The sequence below is a fragment of the Apaloderma vittatum genome, unplaced genomic scaffold (assembly GCF_000703405.1).
Source record: "Apaloderma vittatum isolate BGI_N311 unplaced genomic scaffold, ASM70340v1 scaffold9509, whole genome shotgun sequence".
NCBI classification, from domain to species: domain Eukaryota; kingdom Metazoa; phylum Chordata; class Aves; order Trogoniformes; family Trogonidae; genus Apaloderma; species Apaloderma vittatum.
This window is the reverse complement of record NW_009736988.1, coordinates 28647-42859: the sequence shown is the minus strand read 5'-3', so window position 1 is coordinate 42859 and position 14213 is coordinate 28647. Positions and strand designations below refer to the sequence as shown.

Here is a 14213-nt window from a genome sequence, read left to right as displayed (position 1 = left end):
ATTGTGGAGAAAGGATGTGAAATGATACTTTGAAGGTCTGTTAGAAAACTTCTTTCCCCTTAATTTTAAGGGCAGAACTACTTCAAAAGAAGAACTATTTTTTGTTCAATTTCTGAAAATTACTGCTCTGATTTCAGTGTTTCTGAAACTCTGAAAGCTGTTATGTTACAAAAAAGTTGCATACTAGAGTTCACCTACTTTGAAGTGTATTTCTAGTGAGGAACTTTGAGCAATATATACCATCTACTGAAATTAATTTCTATTTTTTAACTGATTTATGTGCTTAAAACTTTCTTTTCTGCCTTTTTTTTTCAGGTGTTGGGAAATCATGTTTATTGTTACAGTTTACAGACAAGCGGTTTCAACCAGTCCACGATCTCACTATTGGTAGGTCTCTTTTGGTCCCCACAATGCTAAATAGTTAAGCAGCTAGGGTACTTCAGCATGCATGTAGGAGTTTGTTGTGCTATAGTAGCATAGGATTTGTGCTGTGTTATGATAGCACTGAATCTCTAACTGATGTATATTTCTTGCTAATAAAGCTGAGTGGAAGTCTTTTTTTTTTTTTTCTCAATGGGAAGGTACAGTCTGAAGCAACTGAAAAAATTCATGGCTATAGTATCTCAGCTGTCTCTTCAAAAAAACTAAAAAACTGAGCATGGAAACAGAATTGACCAAGCTTGAAATGCTTTGATGGTAGTGCACATGGCAGAATTTTCACTAGGAAAGAGTATTAGCCTAGCCACAGCACCTTGAAAAGACCAGTTACAGATAAACTAAAGCCAAGTTAACCTTAAAGCTGAATAAACAAATTTACTATTTTGGAAAACTACCTTCTGGATAGAGAAGGGTTGAAGTGTGAAGGTGTTCACTGTTTGGAAGGGACAGGGATTTTTCTTCCTGTCTCCTGCAGAAATGTGGACCATTTCTGTTAGATATGATCTGATATGGATACTAGAGGGAAATTAATATTTATTGACAGAATACATGACCTCTAATCTAACCACAGTAAATGATACAAACTTTTATTTATATTTCTGCACAAAATGTGAGGTATAGTGTGGGAATAAAGCTTAGTCTTCAGATCGATTTCACTGTTAAGCATGTAACAGATGCTGATCTCTGATAAGATTGCAGAACCTTTGAACTTGATGTTATTTCAAGGAATCTAACAGCTCTAATCATTATGAGCCTTGCACAAAATGTATCCCTAGTCTCTATTTTTAGTTTGTGCCCTGGAATAGGTAGGCTTCCCGTGTTTGGGAGTGCTGAAATGCATGCTTGCAATATAAACAAATATTCTTCATGTAGCAAAATGTATCAAGTGGTTTGGTTACAGCTTCTCTTTCTTTCTTGACAGTCCTCCCACACCTTGTGCTTGCCTCTTTAAGATAATTCAAATTCTTAGGCTAACAGCAATTTTCAAATATTTCTGAGGTCTTAGCAGCAGATAGGCTTGCTGAATAAAGGGCTTGAGTTCTTTAGGTAGGCATGAGTTACTGTCCTCTTTTCTTCTTTAGACCTGCCAAGTATATGACACCTTATGTATTGTGCCTTTGGCAGCCCTGTCACATCAGCAGACTGACGGGCTGTGGGAAGCATTCACTTCAGCAGGGCGATTGTAGTGCCAGTTCTTTGCCTGGCATCGTAGCTACCTGAAATCTGGGAGCAAAAATTGAGGCTACTGTGATAAGGAAGTGAACCTGGATAGCAACATTACGAATGGTATAAGAATGGTGCATGGGAAGCTGCATGGAAAGCAGAAGAAAGGGCATAGGCTGAAAGCAGCCTCCTTTCATTTTACTGATAGGGCCTCTGTGTGTTTTGGCTAAGAGAATGGTTCTCCCAATTACCCAAACAGATTTAAAAAGATAGACATAAATAAAGAACAAGGCTTTGCAGTCATATGAATGCCCATACAGGGCAAGGTGGGATGGGTTGATATTGCTTGATGCACTTTCAGTTGATGATGTTGAAACTCCTAAGAACCAATAGATTGAATAAAAAGCCTTGTGTTACATAGCCAGGTTTTTTTCAATATAATGCAATGATTTTAGCCAATGGTAGTGCACATTCTGTTCCTGCTGTGAGCAGCTCAGGAGAGGAGAAGGGAAACTGAAATGGGAAATGTGTAAGAAACACATTTCATCTGGAGTTGTGCAAAATTCAGCCCCAAATTTTAGTATAGCAAGCCTAAAATATTATCTCTTTAGGATTTAGGAAATTTGTAGAGAAACTAATGAAAACTAAATGTGGGGAAAGATAGAATGTGTATAAGCAGGTATTTTTCTGTCTTTGAGCATTCAGAATTTTGCACAATTGTAATAATGTACTCTAAAAGAACTTAAAATGCAGCAACTATTTCTGTTTATTTTTCCTTTGGAAATTTAAGTATCTGTTATTAAAAGAAATTAAGGAGGGAGAAGCTGCATGAAGCAACGTTGGGAGGCAAAAAACCCCAAAACAGTCCCCCCTGCCAAAAAACCCCAACCCCACAACAATAAAAAAAGAAACATATACACAAAATCCCAACCAAGAAAACCCCCACAGTAACTGGTGGTAGGTACAGGTGACGGAAACAACTGCAAACATTCTGTTTGGTTTGCTCATTGCGCTTAGGACATATCTTAGTGTAAACTTGAACAGCTTCTATTCCTTCTTTAAGAGAACAAACCTACCTTCAAACTGCATGTGCTGTTTCAAAATCAGAATTTTCTCTCAGTAGGTATTTTGATGGTACACGATAAATATCCTTTTAATTTTTCACAGGGCTGTGTGTAGAATCTAAACATTTAGGACTACTGCTGGATTTTAGTCAGCAGCTCTGTACCTGCATTTTGAGACCAAGTAATACCTGCAGAGTTAATACTCATAGTAGTCCAAGGACGTTTCCTTTTCTTTGCAGTCAGTTTAAGAGAAAGCCTTGTCATTCACTGCTTCCTTTTATCTGGCCCTCCCCCTCCATTCTTTCAATCCGTTTGCATACAGTTACTGCAGGTTATTTGGATGCTTTTATTTGGCTCCAATATCCTGGGTAGGGGAAGTGGTTCTTCTCTAGCCTCCCCTTCTCAGAAAGTCTTTCTGCAGAAAGCCATGCTTCCCACTCTCCCACCTTCCCCCAAATAGTCTCAACAAGCTTTGGAAAGGAAGTTTGGGGTACTTTAAATCAGGACTGCTGAAGTGGAAGACCTTGGTTCAAATCTAGACAGTGACCAATTTTAGACAAAACTTAAGCTACTAGATCTTGCTTTTTTTTTCTTAAATAATGGCTATATGAAACATAGATCAATGGAAACTTTATAGCCTTTAAATATGTCCACTATCTCTTGACATTTGTTACATGTTTAACTGCTATACTAATAGCATCAGTCCATGCTTAATTTACTGTTAATGCTTAGAAAGACAGTACAAAAGGCTGATACTTTCCATTGAAGAAATTTCTTTTGTTTATTTGAAACACATTAATTTTTTTCCCTTGGTTATTAAATTTGATCTTTAACTAGCTAGAATTATGGAAGCACTATTTTTTAATAAAGGCAGACTAGTTTTAATACATTAATAAAATTTGTTTTGTTGAAGGTGACATTTGTATGCTCACTTAATAGAATATTTTATTGATAAAGAATTACAGATTTAATTCCTTCTAAACTGGCTTTAGCAATCTGTGGTTGGTAGAGTGTTAAAATAACTGTGACTCTTCAATTTCCTGTTTGTATTCAGATGCACATGTTTTTCTCCCTCTGACCCTGAGCTACTAAGCCATTTGGAAAACTAGGAAATACCTCCGTGAGGCTTGCTCTACTTAACCCATTTTTAAAGCACTTGGAAAGTAATAGTTTTCTTTCCTCTGGAAAACTTTCCAGTTCTTGGAAGTAGCTAGAAAATTAACTAAAAGTAGATTGTGAAAGAGATTATTTCCTACAAATACAATGTTAACTCTTGCTTTCATAGTACTTGTCATTCTTCTTTCTGATCTATACTAATAATGTAATCTTTTGTAAAATCTCTTCAGGTGTAGAATTTGGGGCTCGAATGATAACTATTGATGGAAAACAGATAAAGCTTCAGATATGGGATACGGTAAGTAATAAATCACAGCAATTATTTAAATGTGTGGTTCCACTGGCTTTCCCTGTGATCTGGTTAAACTGTCATCAGCACCTATGTCAATCTATGTGCTTTTGTCTTGCAGCTTTCTTTGATTTCCATAAAGATTAAAGAATTGCTAAAATTTCCTTCCTTTGTGTGTGATGTTTTCTTGAAACAGTGTAAATGTCTGCAGTTTGCACTGTAACTTCTTCAAGTAGCACTGTCAGACTTGTAAGACTGAAATTCATGCTGCCTCACTTTTTTTGTGAAATTTTTCTATATCACTAAGAACTTAAATTTCTTGAAATAGTCTTTCTCTGTGTCTTCATGCAAGGGCTGATTAATATAACATCTTATTTGAAAATTACAATGTGTCTACTAGCTTTAATCAAAATTCTCCAGAGCAAATGTTTGCATTTCTAATGAGGAAGAAAAGATATGTCTCACTTTTTTTTTTTTTAATAGAAGATAACTTAAGAACTTAAGTTTACTGTAATCATGAAGACAGTAAATACTTCAGACAATCAGGAAGGGCCCGTTAAAAGTTTGAAAAGCCTACCAAAAATCAAACTTTGACTTTTAGGAGGCCTCAGGTTAAGAACATGCATTAATGCAGTCAGCTTTTTTCTTCTTGTCAGTCGCTCTACCATAGAGCAGTCAGCCTCAGTGTCTGTACTTGTGATGCAACAGCTTTAAGATGCTCATACTGATAACCGTGTCTTTCAAAGGTGCTTAACTGCTCCCTAAGGCTTTTCCAAAAGCATTTTAGGATACCTTTAGAAACTGACAGATATATGAGTCATAGCCTACTGTATGTACTGGTTTTGATATGCAGATCAATGAAGGGAGATACCTACCAAGTTAGCTAAAAATATTGCATTTGTTTACATTTTTTTATATACGTTTATACTTATGTAGGCATGTGTATATGACCTCAAAATCTGCAGTACCTTAGTGTTTTACGAATTCATCACTCAAAATGGCATCTAACACCTGTGCCTCCTTGGAAGTTCTCCATGAAAAGGTATAGAACAGTAAGGTCAGATTGTGCTTACTTTAGGCTTTTTCTGCCCTGGGCATTTTTACTATTGTAACCGTGGATTACTGACTACCAAGGTGTCTCATCGTTTTTAAGTTCAATAGACAAGTAAATCTCTGCATAAACAGTAGCTTCAGAAGCAAACTTTTAGTACATAGTGTGTCTACATAAGAACATCTGTACGTTGGTCCTTGTTTCCTAAAACGTAAGTAGATTCTCTGTAGACAAAATTGCTAATTTTATTATTATCTGCTCCTTTGATACAAGTGATCTTCAACTGTTCTGTAGTAGATTGAGTAGATTGTGTTTTTTTTTGTTCTTTGACTCAGTTACTATTTGTAGTCGGTTTAGCTTCCTGTATACATGCAAGTGTCTGATAGCCAGAATTTCAATGGAATTGCTTTTTATTGTAACTTTTAAACTTTTCTTGAGTGAGGATTTTGTCTAGATAGCTTCTTATGTGTATCATACATAAATTTAAAATACTGATTGAAAGCTTTCAGACACAGATGATTGTATGCTTGTGTTGTAGTTAATTTATAAGTTGTAAGCAGTGACAGACTTAGTATTTTAGCAATAGTTAAAATTTTAACAGACTTTTAAAACACAGAATATTTCTACTCTAATCAAATCTTGGCTTGTAAGCGTATCTAAATTCCACTGTCTCAGTTCTGATCTTGCATGCAAAGATGTTGAAGGAATAGCAAAACAAGAAATATGATAAGGTAATTCTCAAGATATATTTTACTTTTGAGTGTTAAGGTACACAAAGATGTGTTCCATAATGACCAAGGTGACCATGCCTGTATTGTGTATCTGTGTTGAACGCAAAATCTGCTGGCTGTTACTGGTGTTATTTCCATATTTATTAAGCTGTAACAATTTCTATTTGATAAGAGAAAGTTTATTTTACACCTATGGCTAAGGAAACCAGTGAAGTATTTGTTTTCAATTCGTGCTTACTGAGTTGCAGCACCACCACTTCTCTGATTTATTGCTCGCTTTACATACCTGTTTCTAATCCATCACTTAACAGGAAGCATGTTGAGATGTAAGTGGAGAACTAGATAAAATTTGTTTTGACTCCTTAACAGTGAATAAGGACTGTTTTCTTAAGAAGATCAAACACTTTATTTCAGATTTTTCTGGCTAGATATTTCTGTGCAATGGTGCTCAGTTTGTGTAGTCTTCAGCAGCTCACTGCAGCTCCAAGGAAAGGAGCTTAATACTGGGGGTGTATGGAGGCTGCAGCATACCTCACTGCACAAGTGTGTCGTAACTTACAGCACAGGTGAAGCTAATGCTGTTCCATGTCTGAGATCCTTTTGTGTGCTCTTGTATCCTGAATCCAGAATATTTGACTTTTTCATTAGCATCTTGGTTTGGATCAGGAGTGTGTTACAGAAGCTAGCTCTGCTTCCTGCAGTCTGGTTTTCATATGGGATTATGCAAACTGAATTCCTTTTGGATGAGGCTGAACTGAAAGGTAACTAATGCTCGAGGAAAGCACGGATGCCCATTAGATAGGAACTATAGTCCAGTATTTGGTCTTGTGAGCTGACAGTCTAGTAAAACTAGTCTGACACAGAACCGCACACAACACTCACACCCAAAAAATCCCCCCAAACACACAACACCCCTTCCCTGCCCATCTGAAACCCAAACCCCCACGCTCCACAAAAGATATTGTGTAGTTTGTGTTTGGTGTTGCAGTCTCGGCTCTAGTGTTGAGCATATGTCTACACAAGCAAACGGCCTGTCCTGTTCTCTCCCAGCTGCAGGCTGCTCCTCATCTCCCCTCTGCTGGGCTCTGCAAGCTTGCTGCTCTGTGTGCTGTGGCGCACCCAGATTTTTAGGTCTGGGAGTCCTTGGGTTTCACTTTTCCTTTTGGATGCATTTAGGCCAAGGGGAGGGCAGGTATTGGACCAAATTGTTCATCTGTCCTGTCTGTCCTTAGTCTCTAGATAGTTTCCTGTATCTTTAATCTCAGTAATGACTTTTCAGTAGTTGGATAGGCTGAGAAATACCTTTTTTGTCAAAACTGGTTAGTTGTTAATTGCTTACAGGGAGAAGTTTAGCTGCTCTTTTGTGGAAATGTGATATTTGGGCTAGTGTTGGTTGCAAAAATAACTTTCAGGGAACTAGAAGTCCTGGGAGCCATTAAGCTTTGTGACTTTAAACAAGCTGTGTAGATGAGATTGGTTGTCTTGTTGCAGTGGAACACTGAGAAATTTTAAAACTGCTTCTCATCAGAAAAACTTCATTGTTGTAGAGAAATATTGGGCTTGTTACCAGGCTGAGTCAGTAGCCTTCATTTTTGTTGTTGAGGGGGCTCTTTTGTATTGCATTGACTGTTACTAACAAGTCATTGTTGATGAGAAAGATAAATTGTTGAAAGGGGAAAATTTAAGTTCTCTCAGACGCTGCAGGGGGTGATCAGTGATGATACCAAGTAATACTACTTATGTTCTCTAAATTAAATTGATATGGATAAGAATTTTTCCCATGTATTTAAATACAATGTCTTTAATATCTATTTCTGCTTCATTTAATGGAAATCTGTGATAAACATTTTTATTTATTACTATGTTTTATAATACCTTAGACTGAGACTAAGTATCTGAAATCATCTTTCTTTTTTCTCAGCTAATTTCAAGTAATTTCTTGGTTGCTGTACAAGTGAGCTTTCTGATTAAAGTGATGATTTTTTCTAGTAGTTGACAGCTTGCACAAAAGTGCATGTTCGTGCAAAGTGGAAGATAAAACTGTTGAAGGCATGTCTCTTTTCCCTCTGACCACGGTGTGGTTTGTTTGTACACATTCAGATGCTCTAGATATGCTAATCCTTCTTGGAAATTCAAGTGTATTTGCAAATGCTTTGGATCTAATAGAACCAAATTAAGTTCCCTTAATACATTAAATAAATAGTTATTTCATCTCAGTGATATTAACAATTAGGTAGTACATAGCACTCACCACTGAGAGTTCTTTAGTATTGTTTGATTCGTGGTATTTTCTGCTTGCTTTACTAGCCAGAGCTTTTTTCTGTCCATGGGCAGTTAGTGAAATCATCGACTTTTTTTTTTTTCAGTGTGTTTCTCAGTCATGGGAAAGTGAGTTTATCTGTGGCTTTCTGCCACAAGCTCTTGCTTGGGATAAGGCCTTGGAAGGAGGACAAATCACTTTTGTCAGTAATGGAACTCCTATTTTAGTGAGGTTGGGTAGATAAAACCTGAAAGTTTCAAATATATTTATAATCTGAGATAAATCGCAAGGATATTTCTAATAATGGAGGGCTAAAGTTTTCTCCTTCTCTGATGAGTTGGGAATTGCTTTCCATATCTAAATTGGGTGCATTCAGTAATGAAGGCTGTGCAAATGATCTCTATTTAGAAGTATGTATAGTTTCACCCTTGTGGATCTTTAGTCCTCTTGAAATTTCAGTTCTTATTAGGACGCTGAAAGGGTTATTCTGAAGCAACATGTCACTTGGTTGAATCTTCCACATAAATTCTGATGCTTTCTTAAATTGTTACAGATTTCTTCTTCATAAGCATCTTTAGTTCTTTTCTTGTTCGGGAATGTCTTTGCTAGAAAGCAGCAGGGTTGGGGTTTTTTTAATTTTTATATTACTTTTGTGCCTGTTCTTTGTACTATGTGCTAGTAAATCACCTTAAAATTATTTTTATTTTGGAACAGAGATGTGATTGCAAGAAAGATTAATGTGTTTGTATAAACAAGTTGCCATGTGACGAAAAGGCTGTTAATTTATTTATAACTTTCAGAACTATATTCAAAGGTATGTATTGCACCTCTCTCATTCTGGAACATTTTGTTCCGGGGATCAACTTTGTGGAGTAATTCCCAGCTGGCAGTTGTCATAGGTAGCATGACACTTGTGTGAGCTGGTTATTTCTTACATGTCTTTTTTTAGTTTTCTGTACAGCTTACAAAAGTGTAAACAAGTGTAAGTAAGTAACAATTCCCAATGTGAATGAAGTGTTCTGTCACCAGGATTGAACACACCCCACATGTATGCCCCTCTTAAAATTGAAGGAGTCCAGAGCTACTAGCTGTGGTGCATTGTAGTTTCATTTTTTTGTGTAGCTGTGGACTGTAAGTTTCCTCCTAATAAAAACTGTTGGATGTTGAATGCCTGCTGAGATATACTTGGATAACTTTGTCCTTGAAGAAACTTTCCAAGTTCTTCAGCAGAGAGAGTAGAGAATTTAGTAAAACACAGTGTTTTCTAGGGAGATGTGCTGGTGTGGATCCTATTTCATTACCTGACTGCTTTCTTGTACTGCACCATGGCTCTTCTTTTTATTTTTTTCCATTAGTTTATAGATTAAAAAAATAGGCAGTTAAGGAACTTGCAAGGAACACTTTTTGATGGCAGAGACTTGCCTGCACATTTTGCAGCTGACACCTACGTGACTACACCTCACACTTCAAAATGACACTGGGATTTCCTACAGGAACAGTAACGCCTGGAATATTTTCTCAAGCATGCCGCAGATACCCTGTCAGTGGTAACACAGTTACATAGCTTAAATATTCCTGAAAACTTCAGTACAGGCCTGAAATTCCTGTATCTTAGTGACCTAAGGTGGTCGATCGTGCTCGATGTTCAGCTTACATTGCTAGTTTGAAATTGTGTTTTGCTCTCTGTACCAGTATGTTTAGAGAATTGCATGGGATATATGTCCATGCAGTTCTGCAGTTCAACTAGGAATGATTTTTGCAGTGCTCTGAAGATTTTTAACTCCTAGAACTATGATTACATAAGTCTCCTCTGTCAAAAAGTTTGTTAACCAATGTGATACGATTAATAAAAACTATAGTCTGGAAAATAGTTGGAAAGAGTATTACTTAGCACTTAAAGCATTACTTTTTTATCACATTTTTTCAGGATTAGTCAACTGCTGATATCAGAGCTAGCACCTTTGTCTCTAAAGGGAGCGGATGCATGTTCAGGCCCGTTCAGTATGCATTTATTGGTTCTTGTAGGCAACTTTGTCTGAGCTAGAGTTTCTACATGGGAACTAGCTGTCATGGTCTGTTACCAGAAAGATCTTTCGTTTTCTCACTTGCACTGCAGTGTAACTCTGAAAGTGAGCATAATCAGGGGCTGCCTTGGAGCAAAGACTTGGGTTGTCTCTACTAGCTGTAATATGGCCTTGGGAAATACCTTGTTTAATGTTTATTTTAGCGGCTACTGCTATCCCCCGTGCTGTCCCCCTGATGCTGAGTGCAGGCGCAGGTTGTCCAGAGAAATTGTGAAGTCTCCATCCTTGGAGATCTTCAAAGCCCCCATCTAGACACAGACCTGGACAACTTGTTCTGGGTTGCCCTGCTTGAGCCGGAGGGGTTGACACAGGTGACGGTGACCTCCCAAGGTCCCTTCCACCTCTGTGGTTCTGTTTCCACTAATGTGTGAGTCTATGAAACAAGCTTATTAATACTGAAGAGGGGAAAAAAAGAAAAGCAAGTGCTGGATTTTGGGGGAACATGGAAGGGATGGCGAGATCCACTTGAGATAAAGAACTTTGCTCTGATATAAACCTGGGTTTAGTTTATATTGAGTTTCCTTACTGATGCTTCTATCTGCTGCTCCTTATAGAAAGTAGCTAATCTTGGATTGGTCCTACTTTGCAAGACTGATAAAACACAATTATAACACACTTGTATTTAATTTTAAAGTCAGTTTTAGCTAATAACATACACTTTTTTGTTTGTTTTTGTCTTCTTTGAAATACCTTATCCTTGGGGAAAGAAGGAAGTGCAGGCAGAGGGCAAATGGTTGGATGAAAAATGCTTGAAGTAATAACGATACTGAAAAAAAGCTGTGGAGTATATTCTACATGTCTAACCCTGCTATATGGACCTTCTAAATCTGTCATTCAGAGTGATACTGTTAAAATAGACTGTAAATTATATATATATAAGGTATTTCTTAATATTTTATGTATAATATAAATATATATATACAACTTCACAGTTTTCTGTTAGAGCAAAAGAGAATTTCAGTTTGCACTGTCTGTTGGTGTATGTAAGAACAAATTCATTATTGCTATGTGGAAGATTGTATCTTTGATGAAGAAGGGGTGATGTTTTCCACCCTTTCCCTAGCTTTTCTTTCAGGAAGCAATGATACTTAACTTCAGCATGTGAAGTGAGACACGGTTAAAAATGATAACAATATTTTCAGGATTTAACTGAACTTCTGTAAGTAAGTGATAGTTGTAAGAACTCACAGTTCTTGCATTCTTGTAAGATCTGTTAAAACCTCTAACAGTCATGGTTGGCCATGATTAATTTACTCAGGGAGATGAACAATTTCGTGTGTCAGGGTGGAATTTAGGAATATGAAACAGGCAATCTTAAGGTGGTACACTAAGTCTATTTCATTATGATTTTTGGGCAATACATGTAATAAATACACTGGTAACAATAACTTGCATGTTATCTAGTTAGGAGTAAAATGGTTTATGCATTTACCATGTATTTGAGCTAGTCATCACACCAGGAAAGAGTTGTAGAGCTTAGTGGATCTTCCAGGTAGGGATCCAAGTATCACAGTAAAAAAAATGGGGGTTTACTGTTCCTTGGTGTATTCTAGCAGAATGTCTATTCTATTACCTTAGCTTTCCTAAAAGTGCACTTGGACTCTTGGCCAAGTGCATGTGCTGGTGTATTCTAGGCAGTTGAAACTGTTAAGTATGTTATATTGTCTGTCTCTTGTAACTTTTTCTACTGGAATGGCTCAGAGAAGATGTTTTTTAAAGTGACGTAGATGATCATACTGGAAGATGCTGAGGACTGAAAATGTTGAAACTTGTCATGTTGCTGTTCTTGCTCCATGACAGAATCCAGATCAAGTTCTCTCTGCATTCACAAAGACCTTATATTAAGAAAAGTAACTGAGAAGAGTTTTCTATACACTAATTTCATAGATAGGGCTGAAGGATAGCTTGTATTTGGTAAATATTTCATTCTTGCTTTTCATGGTTTTAAATCAGGGTTACTTCCTATAGTTCTGCATGTAGCTGTCTTACTGCAGGTAGGGTTTTTTTCAGCTTTAGTGCTAGTATCTCTTAATTATGTTCTGTGACATCTTTGAATTATGCTAAACTTCTGTTATTCCTAAACATTGGAAGTAAATGCTTCTTCTAACAACTGTCAGGTGCTAGATGGCAGTTTTGAAAAACATGAGCTTGGGGTCTGCAACCATGAATATTTATTTTTCAGGGCTGTTTTTTTAGGTGCTGAAATTTTTACAGAACACTTCTCCATGAGAACTATCTAATTTATGTACGATCTCTGAAGTTTTTCCACTAGTGCATATGAAGATGACTCTTGCATCCTGTAGCTGTTTGACAAGCGTTATTTATCAAGTATAGAGGAAGTTGATTAACTGTGGAGCAGAATTGTGTAAAATTGAATTCAGAACCATTTTCTGTTTTTCATAATAAAATGATTACTGAAAGAATTCCATCTGAAGACTGTTGAAAGCTGGCTGCAGTTTATGATATAACGGATAAAATCTGCATCCTTGGCCTTCCAACAACCTTTACACCAGCAGATGGTGGGCGTAAAGATGTCATTCATCATTTATTTACAATGGGCTTTATTTATTCTAGTGTCAACAGCTGCCCCAGGGAGCGGGTTATTGAATTCAAATGTGAAGCTCTGGGTTATTTGCTTCCTTTCAAATTTGTCTTCAGAGCTTAGTTGCTAGGAGTCCATTCTGTGCTCTAATAATGATTCATGTATTGTGAAGCCATTCAGTAAATTGGGTTGTCAGGGATTGCCAAAAAAGGTTTAGAGGTCTTGTTCCGATTTCCCCCCCCAACCAGCCCTGTGCTGTAGTTGGTGTCTTCTCCTTATGTGCCTCCTCTTGCTAGTGCTAGATAGAGACTTTGTCTGCAATGTTCCTCTCTGATTTTCCCTCCATACTCCTTGTCCCTGTCCTCTCAAAAGCAGAATTCTATGGTTCTGTGATTACGTTTGTGCTTTTCAGCACACAAAAAAATAAATTTGAGATGTGAAGTAATGAAACTTTCTCTTCTACAGGCAGGGCAGGAGTCCTTCCGTTCCATTACGAGGTCGTACTACAGAGGGGCAGCAGGGGCTTTACTAGTGTATGACATTACAAGGTGAGAATATGGAGGAGGTATAACTAGAGTAAAATTATGTGTCTTTGTAGACTTGCGCTATGGTATATAGCAGTGTTAAAATGTCAAATTTAGTTTGACTTTTTGTATAGACGTTTGTAATCTAATGTTTTGTCAACTTAAGTGCTCAAAATCAAGATAGGGCCAATGTAACCCATGTATTTTCAATTTTTTCTGTGAAGAGGTTGAGAAAAAGTATACATAAAGCCTCAGGAAGCATGAAACAAAGTATTTTTATAAACTATTTAATTATGAACCTTTACTGAGAAAGACCTTAAAATATTTCATTAATCACTCTCTAGTATTTTTATTACCATGAGCTATAACCTGCCTTTAATTACAGCACATTTTTTACTGAAGTGCCATTCTGCAAAGGAGTGAAATGGTAAAACATCAAAGCTTTGGTTACATAAAAATACCAAGAAACTTCTACCATTGCTGTGTTTATGAGGTTGGGAAAATACAGGTCTTAGTGTGAATTATTTATTTATTTTTCAGCAGCTGTTCAGAAGTGATCAAGATTTTCTTGCTGTATTGAATAAAGTCTCTATACAACTTGTTATCTGTGGGTACTGTGCCTCATTTATGAAACTGTTCAGGCTCCAAAGTCCTGTTAACACGTGGCTGCTTTTGTGGTTCTTGGGTCTCGTTGCTGAATTAAGCAACAACTTCTACTAGAGATTTCCTAGACATTTTTCCTTTTGTTCCCTGTTTAAGTATCAGGAAGCAATGTATTCCTTCCATTGGATTTCCAGCAAATAAATCTTTGATTCATAAATAGATAGTTTTATTCTTGTGAAATCTTAAATCACATTCTTGTAAAGTGCATTTAAGATTTGTGTACACATTCTATAAATTCTGTAACATGCCACATTTGTGTACCTTACTTTAAAAGAGTTTGTTGCTAA

General features: G+C 36.9%; 1 protein-coding gene across 2 annotated transcripts in view; it reads left to right on the top strand.

Moving 5' to 3' along the window:
* The first annotated feature begins 318 nt into the window (after nucleotides 1-318).
* RAB2A (RAB2A, member RAS oncogene family) overlaps nucleotides 319-14213 on the top strand; it is a 35650-nt gene continuing 21755 nt past the window's right edge. The window contains exons 1-3 of one of the 2 annotated variants that reach the window (XM_009877180.1): nucleotides 319-387; nucleotides 4013-4080; nucleotides 13205-13287. In XM_009877180.1, the coding sequence (XP_009875482.1) occupies nucleotides 4033-4080; nucleotides 13205-13287 (131 nt within the window). In that variant the 5' untranslated portion in view covers nucleotides 319-387; nucleotides 4013-4032. Of the gene's footprint in view, nucleotides 388-2392; nucleotides 2410-4007; nucleotides 4081-13204; nucleotides 13288-14213 lie in introns of those variants that run through there. The other variant, XM_009877181.1, reaches the window with a different exon arrangement.